Source organism: Hemiscyllium ocellatum, chromosome 10, assembly GCF_020745735.1.
Source record: "Hemiscyllium ocellatum isolate sHemOce1 chromosome 10, sHemOce1.pat.X.cur, whole genome shotgun sequence".
In the NCBI taxonomy this organism is placed as follows: domain Eukaryota; kingdom Metazoa; phylum Chordata; class Chondrichthyes; order Orectolobiformes; family Hemiscylliidae; genus Hemiscyllium; species Hemiscyllium ocellatum.
Window position 1 is genome coordinate 18,210,698 of NC_083410.1, and position 17,469 is coordinate 18,228,166.

Consider the following 17,469-nt stretch of genomic DNA (forward strand, 5'->3'; position numbering starts at 1 on the left):
CAACAATTGTGCTTGAGTCGTTCAGAAGATGCTATTGTATGATTGCTCAATGTGTTCCTGTTGAATTTAAATATTGACAAAAACGAAGACCTGTTGCTGAGGGTGCCGACTTGACAAGCTTTGACAACATCTCTCTCTCGCGCGCTCTCGTTCGCTCTCCCCACCCCCAATTGAGTTAATCTCTCCAAGTCATGGAGAGAGAACTTTTCAAGTTCTAGAATTCATTGTTTTCCAATATGCTTTGAAAATTACATCATTTTGAAGGGAATGTTGGTGACTCGTGAAAGCTAGGAAGACAAAGTAGCAACTATACATTATTGGTTTATTAAAATTTTCCTAAATGACTTTATTAGAATGCTGATGTTAGTTTTGTCCTTCAGCATGTCTAATCCTAATCTTGGAACGTTAAAGGCTCTTACATAATTATTTTAACATAAGTCATTCTCATTTTATGTAGCTGTACTCATATTATTTCATTTTATAGTTAATTATCTCATGGTACCTGTTTTTAAGTATTGTCGTCATTTTCATTTTCGTTCATTTGTATATGTGATCTTCACTGATTGCTATTGCACATCAACATTCAATACTGCACTGTCTGCATTCCAGGCACCCTGTTCCTTTTGCTGTGACCGTGGACAAGAGATCTCTACTCCCTCTTGGCATTGCTTCCTGGCCTTGTCTCCCAACTTGCTCCATCCTGAACTTGTCTCACCCCAGGCTTGCTTCTCGGGCTCTTGTTTTCCTGCCTTGCTTCCCTTCCCCTTGGCTTTGTTTCCCAACTTGCTGCACCTCAGCCCGGTCTCCCACAGAACCCGTTCTCTGCCTTGTATGTTCTTAACTTTCGGCTCTATGTCTTGCCTTTGCTGTCTTCGTTTCTAGATCCTGGTTTTGCTGCTGAATGCAAATCGAGGCCCTGGGCTCCATCTAGTGACAAAAGACAGTCAGTGCAGACTGCCATGGGTGTCAAGCTTTACTGACCAATCGCTACCACTAGATAGCGCCTGTCATCTAACAGTACTCCTTTTTTAAAATTAATTTATTTTAAGCTGTTTAGTTCAGCAATGTAAAGTACAGGAGGAACTCTGTTTCAGTTTCAAGGGAACAGGTATAATATTTTAATTATTTCCTCTCTGATGTAGAAGGCCCTATGGAACCTCATTCCTACTTAAATATTGATTTCTGTGCAAATTAATGCTTAAATTAGAGGTGTAATTTTCATAAACCCAATCCTGACTTTAGGTGAGATCACCTTTTTTCATTATCATATGGCACCTTCTATACTGAAACAACCAGAGATGTTGTAACATGCTTGTGTTGAAGTTTTTATCCTAAAGGTCTGTTGAGTTTAAAATCTATAAAAGTAATATGTTATTATGTACTGCATATGGTAGGTGGTGAACCTTCTTGAATTAATAATGTAATTTGGCTGCTGAGTGGTTTGAAAAGCCTCTTCAGAGGACACTTGAATCAATGCATCTAGAATCAAACACAGGCCAGACTGAGAAGGACAACAAGTTTTGCTTCATGTTTGTGCAACAACAGCTAGATGGTTATTTTTGATATTTTTAAAACTGGATTTAAATTCAAATGACAAATGAAGTCACTGTGTGCATTATTATCTGGCTTTTGGGTTATTAGGCAAAAGTGAGGACAGCAAATGCTGGAAACCAGAGTTTAGATCAGAGTGGTGCTGGAAAAGTACTGCAGGTCAGGCAGCATCCGAGAAGCAGGAAAATTGGCGTTTGTGATAAAAGCCTTTCATCAGGAATCATTGATTCGTCAATTTTCCTGCTCCTTGGATGCTGCCTGACTTGCTGTGCTTTTCCAGCACCTCTCTGATCTAAATTCTGGGTTATTAGTCCATATGATCCTTGGATCAATTGAAAACAGCTCCAGTTATATTTCACTCCAAATTAATTATGAAGGTTATTAAGAGGCAGGACCAAAATAATCTGGAAATCATCTTGTAATTCACCTTTGCTTCAAAATTGACACTTCTACTAGATTTAGTGGATTGATATTATGCTAAAACTGTCTTTAACTTCAGGTGTAACCCTGATGACTTCGCCCTCTAGAAGCCTCAAACTTTATAGGGATGTAAAATGAGGTTGCAGTATTCCAGTCAAAAGAAATTGAATCTACATTAATAAAGTCTCTAATTGACTATACAGGTCCACAGCTGATAGCTAGGGCTAGAAGAAACTGGAGATCAGAGTCAAAAGGTGGAGAGCTGGAAAAGCACAGCTGATCAGGCAGCATCTGAGGAGCAGGAGAGTTGACATTTTGAGCATTTCATCAGGAATATGGGGTGGGGGGCTGAGATAAATGGGGGGAGGTCTGAGTGGAAGGTAGCTAGGAATGCAATAGGTGAGTGAAGTTGGCAAGGGGTGATGGTGATAGGTTGGAGTGGAGGGTAGAGCGGATAGGTGGGAAGGAAGATGGACAGGTAGTCCTTCCCTCCTACCCGCTCCACCCTCCACTCCAACCTATCACCATTACCCCTACCTTCTTCCAATTATCACATTCTGAGCTACCTTCCCACTCCCACTTATCTCTCAGTTCTCTTTCCCCCACCCCCGCCCCCGATGAAGAGCTTATGCTCAATGTAGACTCTCCTACCTCTTAGATACTGCCTGACCAGTTGTGCTTTTCCAGCGCCACACTTTTTGACTCTAATGGCTAGGTCTGCTCACAGGTGGACATAGTGTCACCATTCTGCCACCAGAAGCTCCTAGTTAACTTTCCAGAATTTTATAGCTGTGCTCTTAAATGGCACATCAGTGCTTTGGTAATGAAGGTCCTTGATTTTGCCTACATCTATCCAAAGACTTCCACATAATTTGGGAGGAAGCCATCTGTTAATTAGCCCAGGAACTCTGGTTGCTGGACGAATGTGTTTGCCCCACCCGAAATCTGCAAAGGGAATGTCCACTCATCCTGATGTATTCTGACACAACATAATGCAGAAAGTTATGGGCCCTGATATCTTTCCAGCAATAATACTGCAGACATGAGCTCCAGTGTGAGCTGTTTCTCTGGTCAGGCTGTTCTATTTCAGCCTTCATACTAGCATCTATCCAAAATGTGGAAAACTGCCCAGGTTTGTCCTGTGCTCAAAATGCAGAATAAATCCAACCTGAATAATGACCTCACCATCTGTCTACTCATGATCATCAGTAAACTGATCGAAGGCATAATTGCAAATGAATAACCTGCTTACTCACATTGTTTGGGTTCTGCTAAAACCATTGAGCTCCTGACCTCAGTACAGCCTTGCTTCAAATGTAGATGAAAAAAATAAACTCCAGAGGTAAGTTGAGAGCAACAGCCCTTGACATCAATGCAGCATTCAGCCAGCTATGACATCAAAGAGCCCAGAAAAACTGGAATCAGCAAGAAGACTCTTGGTTGGATTCATACCTATCACACAAGAAGTTGTCAAAGGCCATTACCTCAGTCCCAGCACATCACTATGGGCATGCTTCACAATTGTGTTCTAAGCCTAACCATCAGCTGCTTCATCAATGACCTTTTCGCCATCTTGTGTCAAAAGTGGCGATTCTGTTGTATCATACCATCTGTCTCTCCAATGTCTGTCCGCAATGTGCAAAGCCCCAAGCAGGAATGTGATGGAATAGTTTATTTGCCTGGATGAGTGCAATTCCAACAACACACACAGGTCACCAGCATCCAAGTAAAAGTAGTCTGCTTGATTGGCACTCCATCCATCACCTTTAATACTATCATCTTCATCATTACACTTGTCAGGAATGTGTACCCTCTACAACATGCACTGCCATCACTCAAGGTTTGTCCAATAACACCTTCCAAACCTGCAATCTCTACCACCTAAAAGGAGAAGACAACAGATACGTAGAAACACCAGCATCAACAAGCTTACTTCCAAGCCCCACACTTTCCTAAATTTGATCTACCTCACCGTTCATTAACTCTCGCTGGGTCAAACTCCAGGACTCCTCTCCTAACAACAGTGAGTGTCTCTATGGTGCAAAAACTGCAGTGATTCAAGAAGGTCAAAAATAGCAAGATACTAGGTTATAGTCCAACAGATTTATTTGACAGTTGGACTAAACATGGTGTTGTGATTTTTGACCTTGTCCAACCCAATCCAACACCAGCACCTCAACAATGTGATTCAAGAAGGCTTCGGTTTAAGTTCCACCTGTTTCAGAGATGGAAAGCTGTTAAGCATCATCCTCTCCAGGGCGATTAGGGATGAGTAATAAATGCTGGCCTAGTTTGATGTCCACATCCCATTAATAAATAAATAGGTTTTTCTTTAAAAAGAATTCCTAACTTTGATGAGATGATTAAGGCAGCTGAGGCTATAGTTATTGTCATTCAGAGAAACCTTCACTTAAAAAATTGACACTAATTTTATGCATTTGTCTACCAACTTGCTGCAAGTCCATCATTTCAATCTGTTGCTTTGAATCTGCACTCGGAAATGTGACATCCAGGTTTGGCTAACAAATAACATTTAAACAGGTTAATTGACACTTTCTGCATCAAATATTTCCATTGTTTGAAAGATGTTCAACTTCTAAATTAAAGCTTAATCTCAACCTTTTTTTCTTGGCTTTGTCATTTTAAAAGCTCAGAATTCTGTCTTGCTGATTAATTATTTCTTTAATTTCAACATTTACATAAGGGTTTCGAGAATCAAAATGGGATTTTTCAAAAGATCCCCTAACTAGAGTAGCAGTTCCTAATTATAAGTGGAGCTTCAATTTCTTTCAAAGATTTGATGAGACGGAGTACTTGACCTGTAATATTTGCATTACATAAATAAGGCAGACACTGGGAACAACCCTGGGTTGCCCTATTTTCAGTAGCAATTCTTTTGAAGGTTAACTGGATTGTGTTTCTTTTTAAAAGTCAGCTATTACAGGACAAATGCTTATAATCTTTGTAATGGGTAATTCTTCAGGATTTGGTGTGCATTTCTTTTCTCATGATCAGGATCAGTCAAGATCTGGCCAAGGATCTGGCCATCCTTGCACGTGAAATCCATGATGTGGCAGGTGAGATAGATTCTGTGAGTTCATCGGGCACTGCCCCTAGTACCACAGTAAGCACTGCTGCCACCACCCCTGGTTCAACCATTGACACAAGGGAAGAGGTAGGAGACCTTCATGGAGGAATGCCTAAGGTTCTTGCTTTTTTTATTTCCTTTTTTGTTCTAGCTTTCCACCCTGAGTACTATAAACACATTTCATTTTCCTTGTATTTTCTTGGCTATTTGATTCAATTATTTAATTAATGTTTGTACAATTACATTAATTACCTGTAATTGCATTTCAACATGAAATTTTATATCAAAATTTTGAGAAGTTGTTCAAGTGAAGTTAGAAAATTGATGGCAAAATTGAAGTGTTTATCGTATTTTGCATTAACATTGGAAGATTTGTTTTGTCTTATCCCTCACTAATTAACTTAGTTATTCACCTTACCATTTGTAAGGGCATTAGCTCCATGTAGGACCTCATCAAGTTATGTTGGTGATTGTGTGTAATGTTTGTGTAAATTGATTTTGATTGTAAAATGTCTCATGTAAAATATTTTACTAAGTGCTACCAAATTTACAGATTAGAGCAATACAACCACCAAATTCTTTATAGATGTATTGAAATATAATATTTCTTGAAAAAGCAACATGTACTTTGTGCTGTAAATTATAGCCTCCATTCTACACATTCCCAATCCTGATGGTGCCTATTTGGGGTCTTAGGCTATTTGACCTAATGTGCAGTGTGGAATGACAGGGCTTTTAATGGCTACATGAAGGAATAAGGTTGAAATTTGTCCTTGCAATCTCCCTTGCAAACCTATTCTGTAAACTCAATCTTAAACAAAATTGAAAATTTCAATCATCTTCAAGACTGAACTGTTTTTTATTGTGAATTATTCTTTGCAATGCCAAATATTTCAACCTTGTGTGGATTGTAATTGGATTTCTGCGAATAAAGTTCCAGGATTAAATACAGGAGCATACATCCTAGTGTGATTGTACTTGAGGTCACTTGATCAGAATACAATATGGTGCTTTCCAGGTGTAATCTTGGGTGTTAAAAAGGGTTAATTTTTCAAAATTGCCAAATTTATTTATACAAATGGTGTGACCAAAAATTAATTGTCACAAAGCTGTTGCTGAGACTGTTTACCAGTTCTGCTAAATAAAATGATTTTGATCTGGACAAAGTACTTGATGTACACCTTAAAAATAAATCATAACTTTAAGAGTTCATTACTGACCGTAAAATATTCTGGATGACTTGCTTTTGCATTGTTTTCCCACAGAGGATTTGTGGCAAAACATTGAATTCTCTTCAATATTGGCCATTTAAAATGGAGTCCTTTCATAGGGAACCTGTTGTAAAGCACTGCAATTATATACAGCCATATTTGACAAAAAGTTGGACTCTTTTAGTTTTTGTTACATTTTGCAATTTATTGTCTAAATTAGTGAAACTTATACTGTGTAGTTATTCAACAAACCAATATTTCTAAAACGGAGTGTCTATTCACCTTTTAACCATGATTGGATTGTTGAATTTATCCCAACTTAAGTTTGATAACTAATTTGAAAATGAAGATTAATTTTTTATATCTTTTGCTATGAACAATATTCTGAACGCAACTATCAGCAGAACTTAAATGGGGGGTGGGGGGTTCTTTTTTCTCATGGTGGTGGCAGTGATAAGTGGACAACATTGAATTTAATTTTTAGGAGAAAATTGAAATATTCCACTTGCCCTCTGTTGACATACAGTGAAGATGATGTTGCTTTACCTTAGTGAGTCTGTCTGATTGCAGTGAAGGTGATGTTACTTGCAACTGTTGTTTCAAAGTTAATCTGGGTCACAGATTTTTGCCCAAGAAAGCTTTGAAAAGAAATTCCTTCAGCACTAGCTTCTGTTTTGTCACTCAACTGATTCCGTGTGTATGTTGTAACTATTGTCCCCTTTATGCCATAAGCAATAATTTTGCAAGTCTCTTGTCTGACACTGTATCAAATCTCCTTTGAAAGTCCTTTTAAACCACATCAACAGCGTTGCCCTCAATAACCCTCCCTGTTAAGTCCTCAAAAATTTAACAATCACTATGACTGAAAATAAATCTGAAATTGAAAAACAGTTGAAAATGAGGAAAACTGTCAATCAATTGTCTATTAGTTTAGCCCTTTTCCCACTTTATTTCTTGTTCTCCTGCTTATCCACTGGCATTCCCCCTTCCCCCCCTCTCCCTTCTTCATCTTCCCACAGTGTGGTTCTCCGCCTTTTTCCATTTGTCCATTTATATACTTATCCTTTTCCATGTTCTGTTTCTCCTTTCCTACTTTGACTATCTGCCCTTCTCTTTTCTCTCCCTCTCCAGAACAGAAGGTAGAGCCCTTGTTTCTCTAACTGGAATATGCAGGAGCAGCAGATGTTATGTCCACAATACAGTATTCCCAGATCTCTGAAGAGATCGAGACAAATGAAACAATTATTCCTTAATTAGGCTCTGTCCTCAGAGTCATACAGCATGGGAACCGGCCTTTGGTCCAACTAGTCCATGCTGAGCATGTTCCCAAACTAAACTAATTTTCCATGAATGCATCGTCCTATATTCCCCCAAACTTTTTCTATTCATGTACTTATCCAAGTGTCTTTTAAATGTTGTAACTGTACCTGCATCCACCACTTCCTCTGCAAGTTCCTTCCACACAAGAACCACTTTGTGTAGCAATAGTTGCTCCTCATGTCCTTTTCAAAATTTTCTCTTCTCACCTTAAAAATATACCCCCAGTTGCATGTAAATCCTATCTTTCAGAATCACCTCCAACAACTTGCACACCACCGATGTAAGGCTCACAGGTCTGTAGTTCCCAGGCTGCTGCTTTACAGACTTTAAGTGAAATAATTTCTTAAATACAATATTTGGCAGTTCCACCATGGTTATAGATGATACAAACATTTTTGCCAGGCTCCTCACAATTTCTGCCCTAACTTCCCACAATATCCTGGGACACACTTAAAGTCATAGAGATGTATAGCACCGAAACTGACCTTTTGATCCAGCTCGTCCATACTGACCAGATATCCCAACCTAATCTAGTCCCACTTGCCAGCACCCAGCCCATATCCCTCCAAACCCTTCATATTCATATACCCATCATATTCATATACCCATCCAGATGCCTCTTAAATATTGCAGTTGTACTAGTCTGCACCACTTCCTCTGGCAGCTCATTCCATATACGTACTACCCTCTGTGTGGAAAAAGTTGTCCCTTAGTTTTCTCTTATATCTTTCCCCTCTCAGCATAAACCTATGTCCTCTAGTTCTGGACATCCCCCACCCCAGAGTAAAGACTTTGTTTATCCTATCCATGCTCCTCATGATTTTAGAAACCTGTATAAGGTCACCTCTCAGCCGCCGACGTTCCAGAGAAAAAAGCCCCAGCCTGTTCAGTCGCTCCCTATTTCTCAAATCCTCCAATCTTGGCAGTACTCTTTGTAAATCTTTCCTGAACCCATTTAAGTTTCACATCATCATTTCATAGGAAGGAGACCAGAATTGAACACTATATTCCAAAAGTGGACTAACCAATAACCTGTACAACCGTAACATGACCTCCCAACTCCTGTACTCAATACTCTGACCAATAAAGGACAGCATACCAAACACCGCCTTCACTATCCTATCTATCTGTGACTCCCCTTTCAAGGAGCTATGAACCTGTACTCCAAGGTCTCTTTGTTTAGCAACACTCACCAAGGTCTTACCCTTAAGTGTATAAGTCCTGCTAAGATTTGCGTTCCCAAAATGCAGCACCTCCCATTTATCTAAACTAAACTCCATTTGCCACTCCTCAGCCCATTGGCCCTTCTGATGAAGATCCTGTTGTAATCTGAGGCTACCTTCGCTGTCCGCTACATCTCCAATTTTGGTGTCACCTGCAAACTTACTTACCATACCTCTTACGCTCACGTCCAAATCATCATTTATATAATTGACAAAAAGTAGCGGGCCCAGTACCGATCCTTGTGGCACTCCCACAGGTCACAGGCCTCCAGTCTGAAAAACAACCCACTGCCACCCTCTGTCTTCTACCTTTGAGCCAGTTCTGTATTCAAATGGCTAGTTCTCCCTGTATTCCATAAAATCTAACCTTGCTAACCCATCTCCCATGGGCAACCTTGTCGAACGCCTTACTGAAGTCCTTGTAGATCACATCTGCCGCTCTGCCCTCATCAATCCTCTTTGTTACTTCCTTAAAAACTCAATCAAGTTTGTGAGACATGATTTCCCACGCACAAAGCCATGTTGACTGTCCCTAATCAGTTCTTGCCTTTCCAAATACATGTAAACCCAGTCCCTCAGGATTCCCTTCAACAACACGCCCACCACCGGCGTCAGGCTCACCGGTCTATAGTTCCCTAACTTGTGCTTATCACCCTTCTTACACACCCATGTTAGCCAACCTTCTGGCACCTCTCCTGTGTCTATCAATGATACAAATATCTCAGCAAGGAGCCCAATAATCACCTCCCACAGAGTTCTAGGGTATACCTGATCAGGTCCTAGAGATTTATCCACTTTTTTGAATTTCAAGACATCCCAGCACTTCCTCCTCTATATTACGGACAGTTTTCAAGATGTTGTCATCTATTTCCCTATATTTTATATCTACCATGTCCTTTTCTATAGTAAACACTGATGCAAAATACTCGTTTAGTATCTCCCCCATCTCCTGTGACTCCACGCAAAGGCCACCTTGCTGATCTTTGAGGGGCCCTATTCTTTCCCTAGTTACCGTTTTGTCCTTAATGTATTTGTAAAACAGCATATAAAACAGTAATTACAGCTCCTGGAATTAAAAACAAAATCACTTCCAACACCTAAAATATCTAAAAAAAATATAAGGAGCAGCCTGTTTTAGGCAGATGTTTTACCCATCCTCCATCTTAGATGATTGGGTCCTGGAGATTTATCCACCTTTTATATTTTCTAAGATCTCCAGCACTTCTCTTCTGGAATGTGAACTTTTTTTAAAACATTCATATTTATTTTCAGAGTTCTGTAGCCTATATTTCTTTCGCCACATTAAAAACTGATAGGAATTTGTCTGGAAACAATGTTCTCTTCATATTTCTAGATTCAAACAAGTATCATTGAAGTTTTTACATGAAAACTCCATCCCATGCCCCCCTCAACTTCCCTCACTGCATTTCCAGCCCCCACCTGCCAGGAATTGTCCCATTGCACAACCCACCACTTCACTACATCCGTAGCTGTATAAGATATCTAGTACATCTGAAAATAATCTTAAAAATCACACATCGGGTTATGGTCCAACAGGTTTAATTGGAAGCACAGTAGTTTTCGGAGCGTTGCTCCTTCATCAGCTGATCACCACCTAATAAGGAAGAGCGCTCTGAAAGCCAGTGCTTCCAATTAAACCTGTTGGACTATTACATGGTGTTATGTGATTTTTAACTTTGTACACCCAGTCCAACACTGGCATCTCCAAATCATGAAAATAATCTGGTAGCTTTAAAGAACTAATACTGCAAGCTAAACAATAGGATCATATTTGGAGGAAATTTTCTCACTATAACCCATCTGATCAGTCAGGTTGCAAAGTTTCAATTGCAGTCATTTTCAGCAAAACATATACTGAAACTAACTCTGTTCTGGTTTATTTGCTGCTGGTTTTACCCAGGGAAGTTACTCAGGATCTTGCTAAGATCAGCAAGTCAGATTAAATCAAGCATTGGGCTACATTCAGCTTGCAGGTTGAAGATTCTCAGCCAGGTTTCACTGCTGACATTAACTGAAAGGTTTGAAGGACCAAGAGATGATCTAACTGTCCATGCTATTAAAGTAAAAGTTAGTGTAATTATTTCAAGAGTTAAGACTTCCAAAATAGGAGTGTGTGCCTTTATCTCAGTCGGACTTTGTCACTAAATGTGGGACAACTGTTTCCTTAAAAAATGAGGGCTCAGGGAAATATGTATTAAATCCTTCAGGTTTTTCTAATGCAGGTATAATCCACTATAAATCTACAGTACTTTTAAACAAAACAAATAATTTTGGCCTTTTTTGAATTTTTTTTTATTTTTCCTGATTAGCTGGTTGATCGTGTTTTTGATGAAAGTTTGAACTTTAGAAAAATCCCACCAGTGCCATGTATAAAACCATCAGCTGGAAATGGCAGACCGAGCGATTCCAGATCTCGAATTTTTGAAGTTGCTGATCAGGCTACAAGGAGGAAGACTTGGAGTAGGGATGAAGTAAGAATTGCTTTTTAATGAAGAAACGTGGTCTTTGCATCACAGAGAGGTAGAAGTAGTAATGGGTTGTTCACCTGTGTAAGTGCTGTCTCCCATAGTGTTAACTTTTTAAACCCACCTTTTCCTAATATCTTAATGTGGTCTTATATTGAGGGTTAGTGATCACCATGTTAAGGTTTCAATTGACACAGTATCTACAGTCTTTTGGCAGAGTTCTGGATTTTCTCAATGATTTATGCAAGATGAAAATGCCTCCTAATCCCTTCAGATAGACAAAAAAAATTGCTGTGTTCCATTTATTCTTCTTCTTCTTCTCACCCTCTTTCCCCTTGCCTAAGGTATGATGACCCTGCCCCCCGTGGTTAAGCCACCACTACTTCATTCTATCTCATGAGAGATCAACCCTGTGGTCCTCTAGGACTACAGTCACTTCACCATTTTTATATCTCATCCCAGCTGAAACTCTTAAACGTCCTATGTCACTGCCAGAATTGACCACTGACCTGTTCTAGTTGAGCCTCCGCCCTCTGCTAACTTAAACAGATCCATTATTTTAACCACCCAAGCCCTATCCAGCACTTGGTCTGACACTTATGGGCGGCATGGTGGCACAGTGGTTAGCAATGCTGCCTCACAGCGCTAGAGACCCAGGTTCAGTTCCCGCCTCAGGCGACTGACTGTGTGGAGTTTCTCCCCGTGTCTGCGTGGGTTTCCTCCGGGTGCTCCAGTTTCCTCCCACAGTCCAAAGATGTGTAGGTCAGGTGAATTGGCCATGCTAAACTGCCCGTAGTGTTAGGTGAAGGGGTAAGTGTATGGGTATGGGTGGGTTGCGCTTCGGCGGGTCGGTGTGGACTTGTTGGGCCAAAGGGCCTGTTTCCACACTGTAGGTAATCTACAAATCTAATCTACTTCAGGTCCTCTATTTTAAAATTCTCCTTGTATTTAAATTCCTTCATAATTTCAGTCCTTTGCCATAAAATAACTTTGCCATTTCTCTGATCCTCCTTTTTCCCTTCCACTGGCAACTGTATCTTCAGGTAACTAAATAGCGTGTTCTGAAATTTGTTTCCATCTCCTTCTTGTCCCTGAGGCCCACTTACAACATATTGGATTGTTCAAGTTATTGGTCATTACTTCTTCCACTGTCTTGGCATTGATGTTTGGCTGAACCTCAGTTTAATACTTTGCCAAGTACCTTTGGCACTCTAGAGGTGCTATATATTTGCAAATCAGTGTTTGAGTCTGAATTATTAGTTCTAGATTTTAAGATTGTAATATGCTAAACTATTTGCATTTACTGTTATGCCTTAAAGATTAGCAGTAACTTCTGGAATATGCATGTGCAAATAAGTAAATATAGAATTTGCTGTCAATTTGAAATCTTTGCAGACTGCATCATTTCAAAATCATTGAATTGATTAAAACTTTGGTTATTAAGCTATTAGGCACACTGCAAAAATGATAAATTTGCACATTTTAAATGTTTTAAAAGTTTTGATATTTTTATCTTAATCCTACATATAAGTCTCAACCTTCATTTTCCTCCCTAAATTAACATTAGAAAAGGAAGGAGTAATGCTTTTAATATTGATTTGTTTATGAAAATTCTTCAATGTATTTGGTTGCTTAATACCTGACATCACTGTTCCAGGATAACTGAAGATCCCCTTGACTTGTATCGAATTCATGTTTCATATTATAAATTGCTGAAAAGACGTACATCAGAACTGAAGAAGGACTGAAACATTGACTTTTTCTCCACGTGCTGACAGACCTGTGTTTTTCCAGCAATTTGATTTTTTTTTTCTGATTTCCAGCGTCTGCAGTTTTTTTTTGATAGCATCATAGAAGATCATGCCATAGGCTGCAGAGTCCTTTGGGTAGCAGTCTCTGAGATCAGTGGAACCACTATCTTTTTGCTTTTGCATGCATCTTTGTGCATCAACAGAACTAAGGGGATACTTTTATATTAAAATATTAGATTTGGGCTAACATAATAAAGTAGTTGAGTTCCAGATGCATTTTTTAAATTTCAGCCTTCCATGATTTTTTTAAACTAAATTCTAATTGGTATGTTTTATATTTTAGGCAGTTTTAGATAGCTTGATGCTGACCTCTGTATCCCAGCTGTCTCAAAAAATAAGGCATGCGATGGAGAAAACTGCTCTGAAGATCAGGTAATCAAAAACTTTTCATTTTTTTGGTAATGAAAACAGAAGGTGAAGAGATGCAATAGCTGACCGATTTAACTTTTAAACGTGTACACTGTGCACTGGTTAGAATTAGTAAGAGTTTCCCATCGATACAAACTGCATTAGTGTTTGGGTACAATATAGAATGAGGAAACTGGAGAAATCTGAGTTCATCCCTTGTGATTGGAGGGTTCCTAGGCGGAAGATGAGGCATTCTTCCTCCAGCCGTCGCGTTGCTATGGTCTGGCGATGGAGGAGTCCAAGGACCTGCATGTCCTTGGTGGAGTGGGAGGGGGAGTTGAAGTGTTGAGCCACAGGGTGGTTGGGTTGGTTGGTCCGGGTGTCCCAGAGGTGTTCTCTGAAACGTTCCGCAAGTAGGTGGCCTGTCTCCCCAAAACAGAGGAGGCCACATCGGGTGCAGCGGATGCAGTAAATGATGTGTGTGGACATGCAGGTGAATTTGTGGCGGATATGGAAGGATCCCTTGGGACCTTGGGGGGGAGGTGTGAGCGCAAGTTTTGCATTTCAATCTCAAGAAATTACGCATTTCTGATCCTCTATGTACATCACACTATTGCTTTCCCCCTCGCCCTCGCCCACCGTCTGTCTTCCCCGCCTCACCCTCTCTCTTCTCTCTCCCCCGTGCCCCCTCAGTGCGCGTGTGCTCTCTTGTGCTCTCTCCCCCCCCTTCCCCTTCGCGCGCTCTTGTTCCCATCCTGCCATGCCCTCGCACGCGCGCTCTCTCTCTCTCGCTCGCACGCTCTCCCCCCAGTGTTCTCACCCTTGCTCTTGCCTGCGTGCTCTCACTCCCTCCCCTCCTGCGCACTCTCTCTCTTCTGCCTCCCATGCACTCACTCTCATGCGAGCACTTCACCCCCCCCACCTGCACACGCTTCCCCCTCTTCACTCTTCCTCTTTCCCCCCCCCCACACCCTCCTGCTCTCTTTCTCCCTGTCCTCCCCTGCGCTTGCTCTCTCCTCCCCAGCGTTCCCACTTGCGCGCGGTCTCTCCTCCCTCGTGCTTGCTCACGTACGCTCTCTCTCTTTCCCCCCATTTCTCTCTCTCCCTCTCTCTCTCTCCCTCTCTCTCTCTGTCTCCTCCCTCCCCTGCGCTCACTCTCTGCCCCTCTTGCTCTTGCTCGCTCTCTCTGTTGCTCCCACTCTGTCTCATGTGCACTGTCCATATATGATGCTGCTGGAGCTTGAGCAGGGTTTCAGTGGTCGCTCCTCTGCCCTAGGCTCTAAGAGGTGGACACTGATGTTTCTGTGCCTGGCTGAAGGCTCGCAGCAGGAAAGTTGAATGGAAGGTGAGGAGGTGACTAGTCTGGTGGCTTCCAGTAAACACGCAATGACAGAAGGGTTGACTTACATGGAAGCTCTATCTGGCCACGTATATATTTCTTGAGTAACTGATAAAAGCCCACCCATGATATCCCATGAACTGTGCACAGGTTAGATACACAGCCTGGTACTGATACTGTGTCAGGTAAAAGCAAATGTACGTACAAAAGTCTCAGTTGCTTGTTTCATAATTTTCTTCTTCATCTCACCTCAGCTCTCACCTCAGCTGCAGTTGTTCTAACTTCCTTTCCTACCTGCTCTTAGGGAAGCTGAAAGGAGACAGGAGTGCATTGGTTGCAAGCATGATAGAATTTTGCAGTTTTTATATGTCCTCCTCTGTCTATGCCAGCCTGAAAAACTTACCCAGATTGTATTTATAAATAGGAATTAATTTATATGGTCAAAAGAATCTGTTTGTTTTTAAAGTTGATTCACATATTCTTCAGAGATTTGAACATACCACCATTGCATGCTGCAGCTTGCATATAATCAGTGTGTCACAAGTGGTTTGGTAAATGTTATTGCCAAGCCCAGAGAGTGATGAATTGGCAATGACCTGGCCATTACATTTTGGCACAGCTTTGGTGGTCTCAGCCCAATTGCACTCAGGAAATCCTCCTCACCACTGATCCAAAAATGAGTGCTGACAGTCTTGTGATGATTTTTCCCTTGGAATCACTGCTAGCCAACATTTCAGATTCCTCCATCTGCATCTTTGGCTACTTTTTGGACGACTAACATGGTAAATCCAAAAAAGGAAACACTACCCATTCATGTGGGCTCCACGTGTACTCAACTTGGCTGTGAATCTCATGAAATGCCTTTATCTTCTGCTCAGACCAGATCGTCGTCAAATGACCAAGCAGTACTACTCAAGACTTATATCACATGGAGGAAGGCATAAAAAGGGATGCATTGGTACATCACTAATTGAGCTGACCTGACTTTTGCTTTAAATATAAGTTGCTTTCCAGGAAAGAAAATATTCAGTTTATTTAGATTACTGTATTGAAAGACAGCCAAGCTCAGACTAGCAGGATTGATTTCCATGTCAATCCTAACAGTTCAACACCATCTTCTATTTGCACAGTCATAAATCTACTACTGAGGGAATATGACCCAGTGAAGCCCTATGTGTAAAATGCACTGAAATAAATCTATTGGAACAAAGCAATATTTGCCTATTTAAAAACTAGTATTTTAGCGACCATCTGCAGTTTTTGTTTTTCATTTTATGCTGAGACTCCTGAGATTCTGATTTTTTTTCTACTAATGCTATCTTGTTAGGGTGTGCCATATTGTAATTAAAGGTGCAGGCTTCATGCCTGCCTGACTGATCCACAGCCAGTTATCAGAACTCAATCTGTCCTTTATTCTTTCAAGCGAGCTTAATTCAGCCTCTGGTTAGCCTGGCTGTTTGATTACCTGGTGGCTTAGCTCTGAACTTAAACCTACAACTTCAATCCACTGTAAATCTAATAAGACTACAATGTGAAAGTTTGTGCAGCTTTCCATAACTGGAGAATCGAGCAAAGATCACACAAGTACTTGATTTTCTGATGGTTAAGTGTGAGCTGCAGATGATGCAGTGCCTATTAATTGAAGCTGTAATTAATTAATCAATAACTTACACTTTGTAGTGCCTTTAATGTAGTGAAAAGCCCCATGATGTCTTGGAGCATCAATGATGATTAATTTTAAAACCTTAGATTTAAAATAAAATCAGTACAGACCAAACGGAGTTAACTTTGGACAATCCTAGGTCCTTTTTCCTAATATAACATGTATGGTTCATATTATTCTGATAGTGCAACAGGGCAGATATTCTGAAGATTATGCACCCCAGCAGTGATACCAATGAACTTTGCAATGTAACTTTCAGCATATAATATTTAATGAAGTTATTAGATATCTGTATTTGTAATCACTGAAAATGAAATTTATAACATTGCAAGTAGTATAGTTATCCAAGGCATCTGCCAAAAAAATGTATTCCAGGAGCAGTAGTACTCTTCTGGCCTAATGGGGCATTCAACTAAAGGGTAGTTTTCATTTAGCAAACTTCCACCACTAAACCACCTAATTAAGTTTATAAATTCAATGATCTTTTCCTCCTATTCAAAATTGTGTATAAATAAATAACATTTAATGTACAGGTGTTCTCCTATAACGCTCATTTGTTATCTGTAATTATCTACCATGAGAATTTACCACTGCTATACTAACTGCGGTGTACATACCACCACAAGCAAAGTTGAGGAAGCTCTGGATGTGCTGTACTCCACCACTAACACACTGGAGACACAACACCCCGAAGCCCTGTTTATTGTGACTGGCGACTTCAATCAAGACAATCTAAGGAAGGTGTTGCCCAAGTAACACCAGAACACTACCTGCCCCACCAGGGGCCCGAACATTTTATACCATTGTTACACCACTGTGAAGGATATCGACAGCTCCATTCCCGCTCTCATTTCAGGAACTCCGACTACAATGCCAAGCTGCTTCTTCCGACTTACAGGCAAACGTTCAAGCAGAGACTCCGTTGCGGATACAGGTCCAGTGCTGGTCAGAGAAGGCAGAGAATCAACTCCAGTGCTGTCTGGAATCGGCTGATTGGGCCATGTTCAAA

General features: G+C 40.6%; 1 protein-coding gene across 12 annotated transcripts in view; it reads left to right on the plus strand.

Moving 5' to 3' along the window:
- The window catches only part of cep170aa (centrosomal protein 170Aa), a 168,265-nt gene that overhangs the window by 125,109 nt on the left and 25,687 nt on the right, over positions 1 to 17,469 (plus strand). For 7 of the 12 annotated variants that reach the window (XM_060831300.1, XM_060831303.1, XM_060831302.1 and 4 more), the window contains 3 exons: positions 4,987 to 5,176; positions 11,144 to 11,305; positions 13,394 to 13,482. In XM_060831300.1, coding sequence (XP_060687283.1) covers positions 4,987 to 5,176; positions 11,144 to 11,305; positions 13,394 to 13,482 — 441 coding nt within the window. Of the gene's footprint in view, positions 1 to 4,986; positions 5,177 to 11,143; positions 11,306 to 13,393; positions 13,483 to 17,469 lie in introns of those variants that run through there. The other 5 variants (XM_060831304.1, XM_060831306.1, XM_060831311.1 and 2 more) reach the window with 3 other exon arrangements.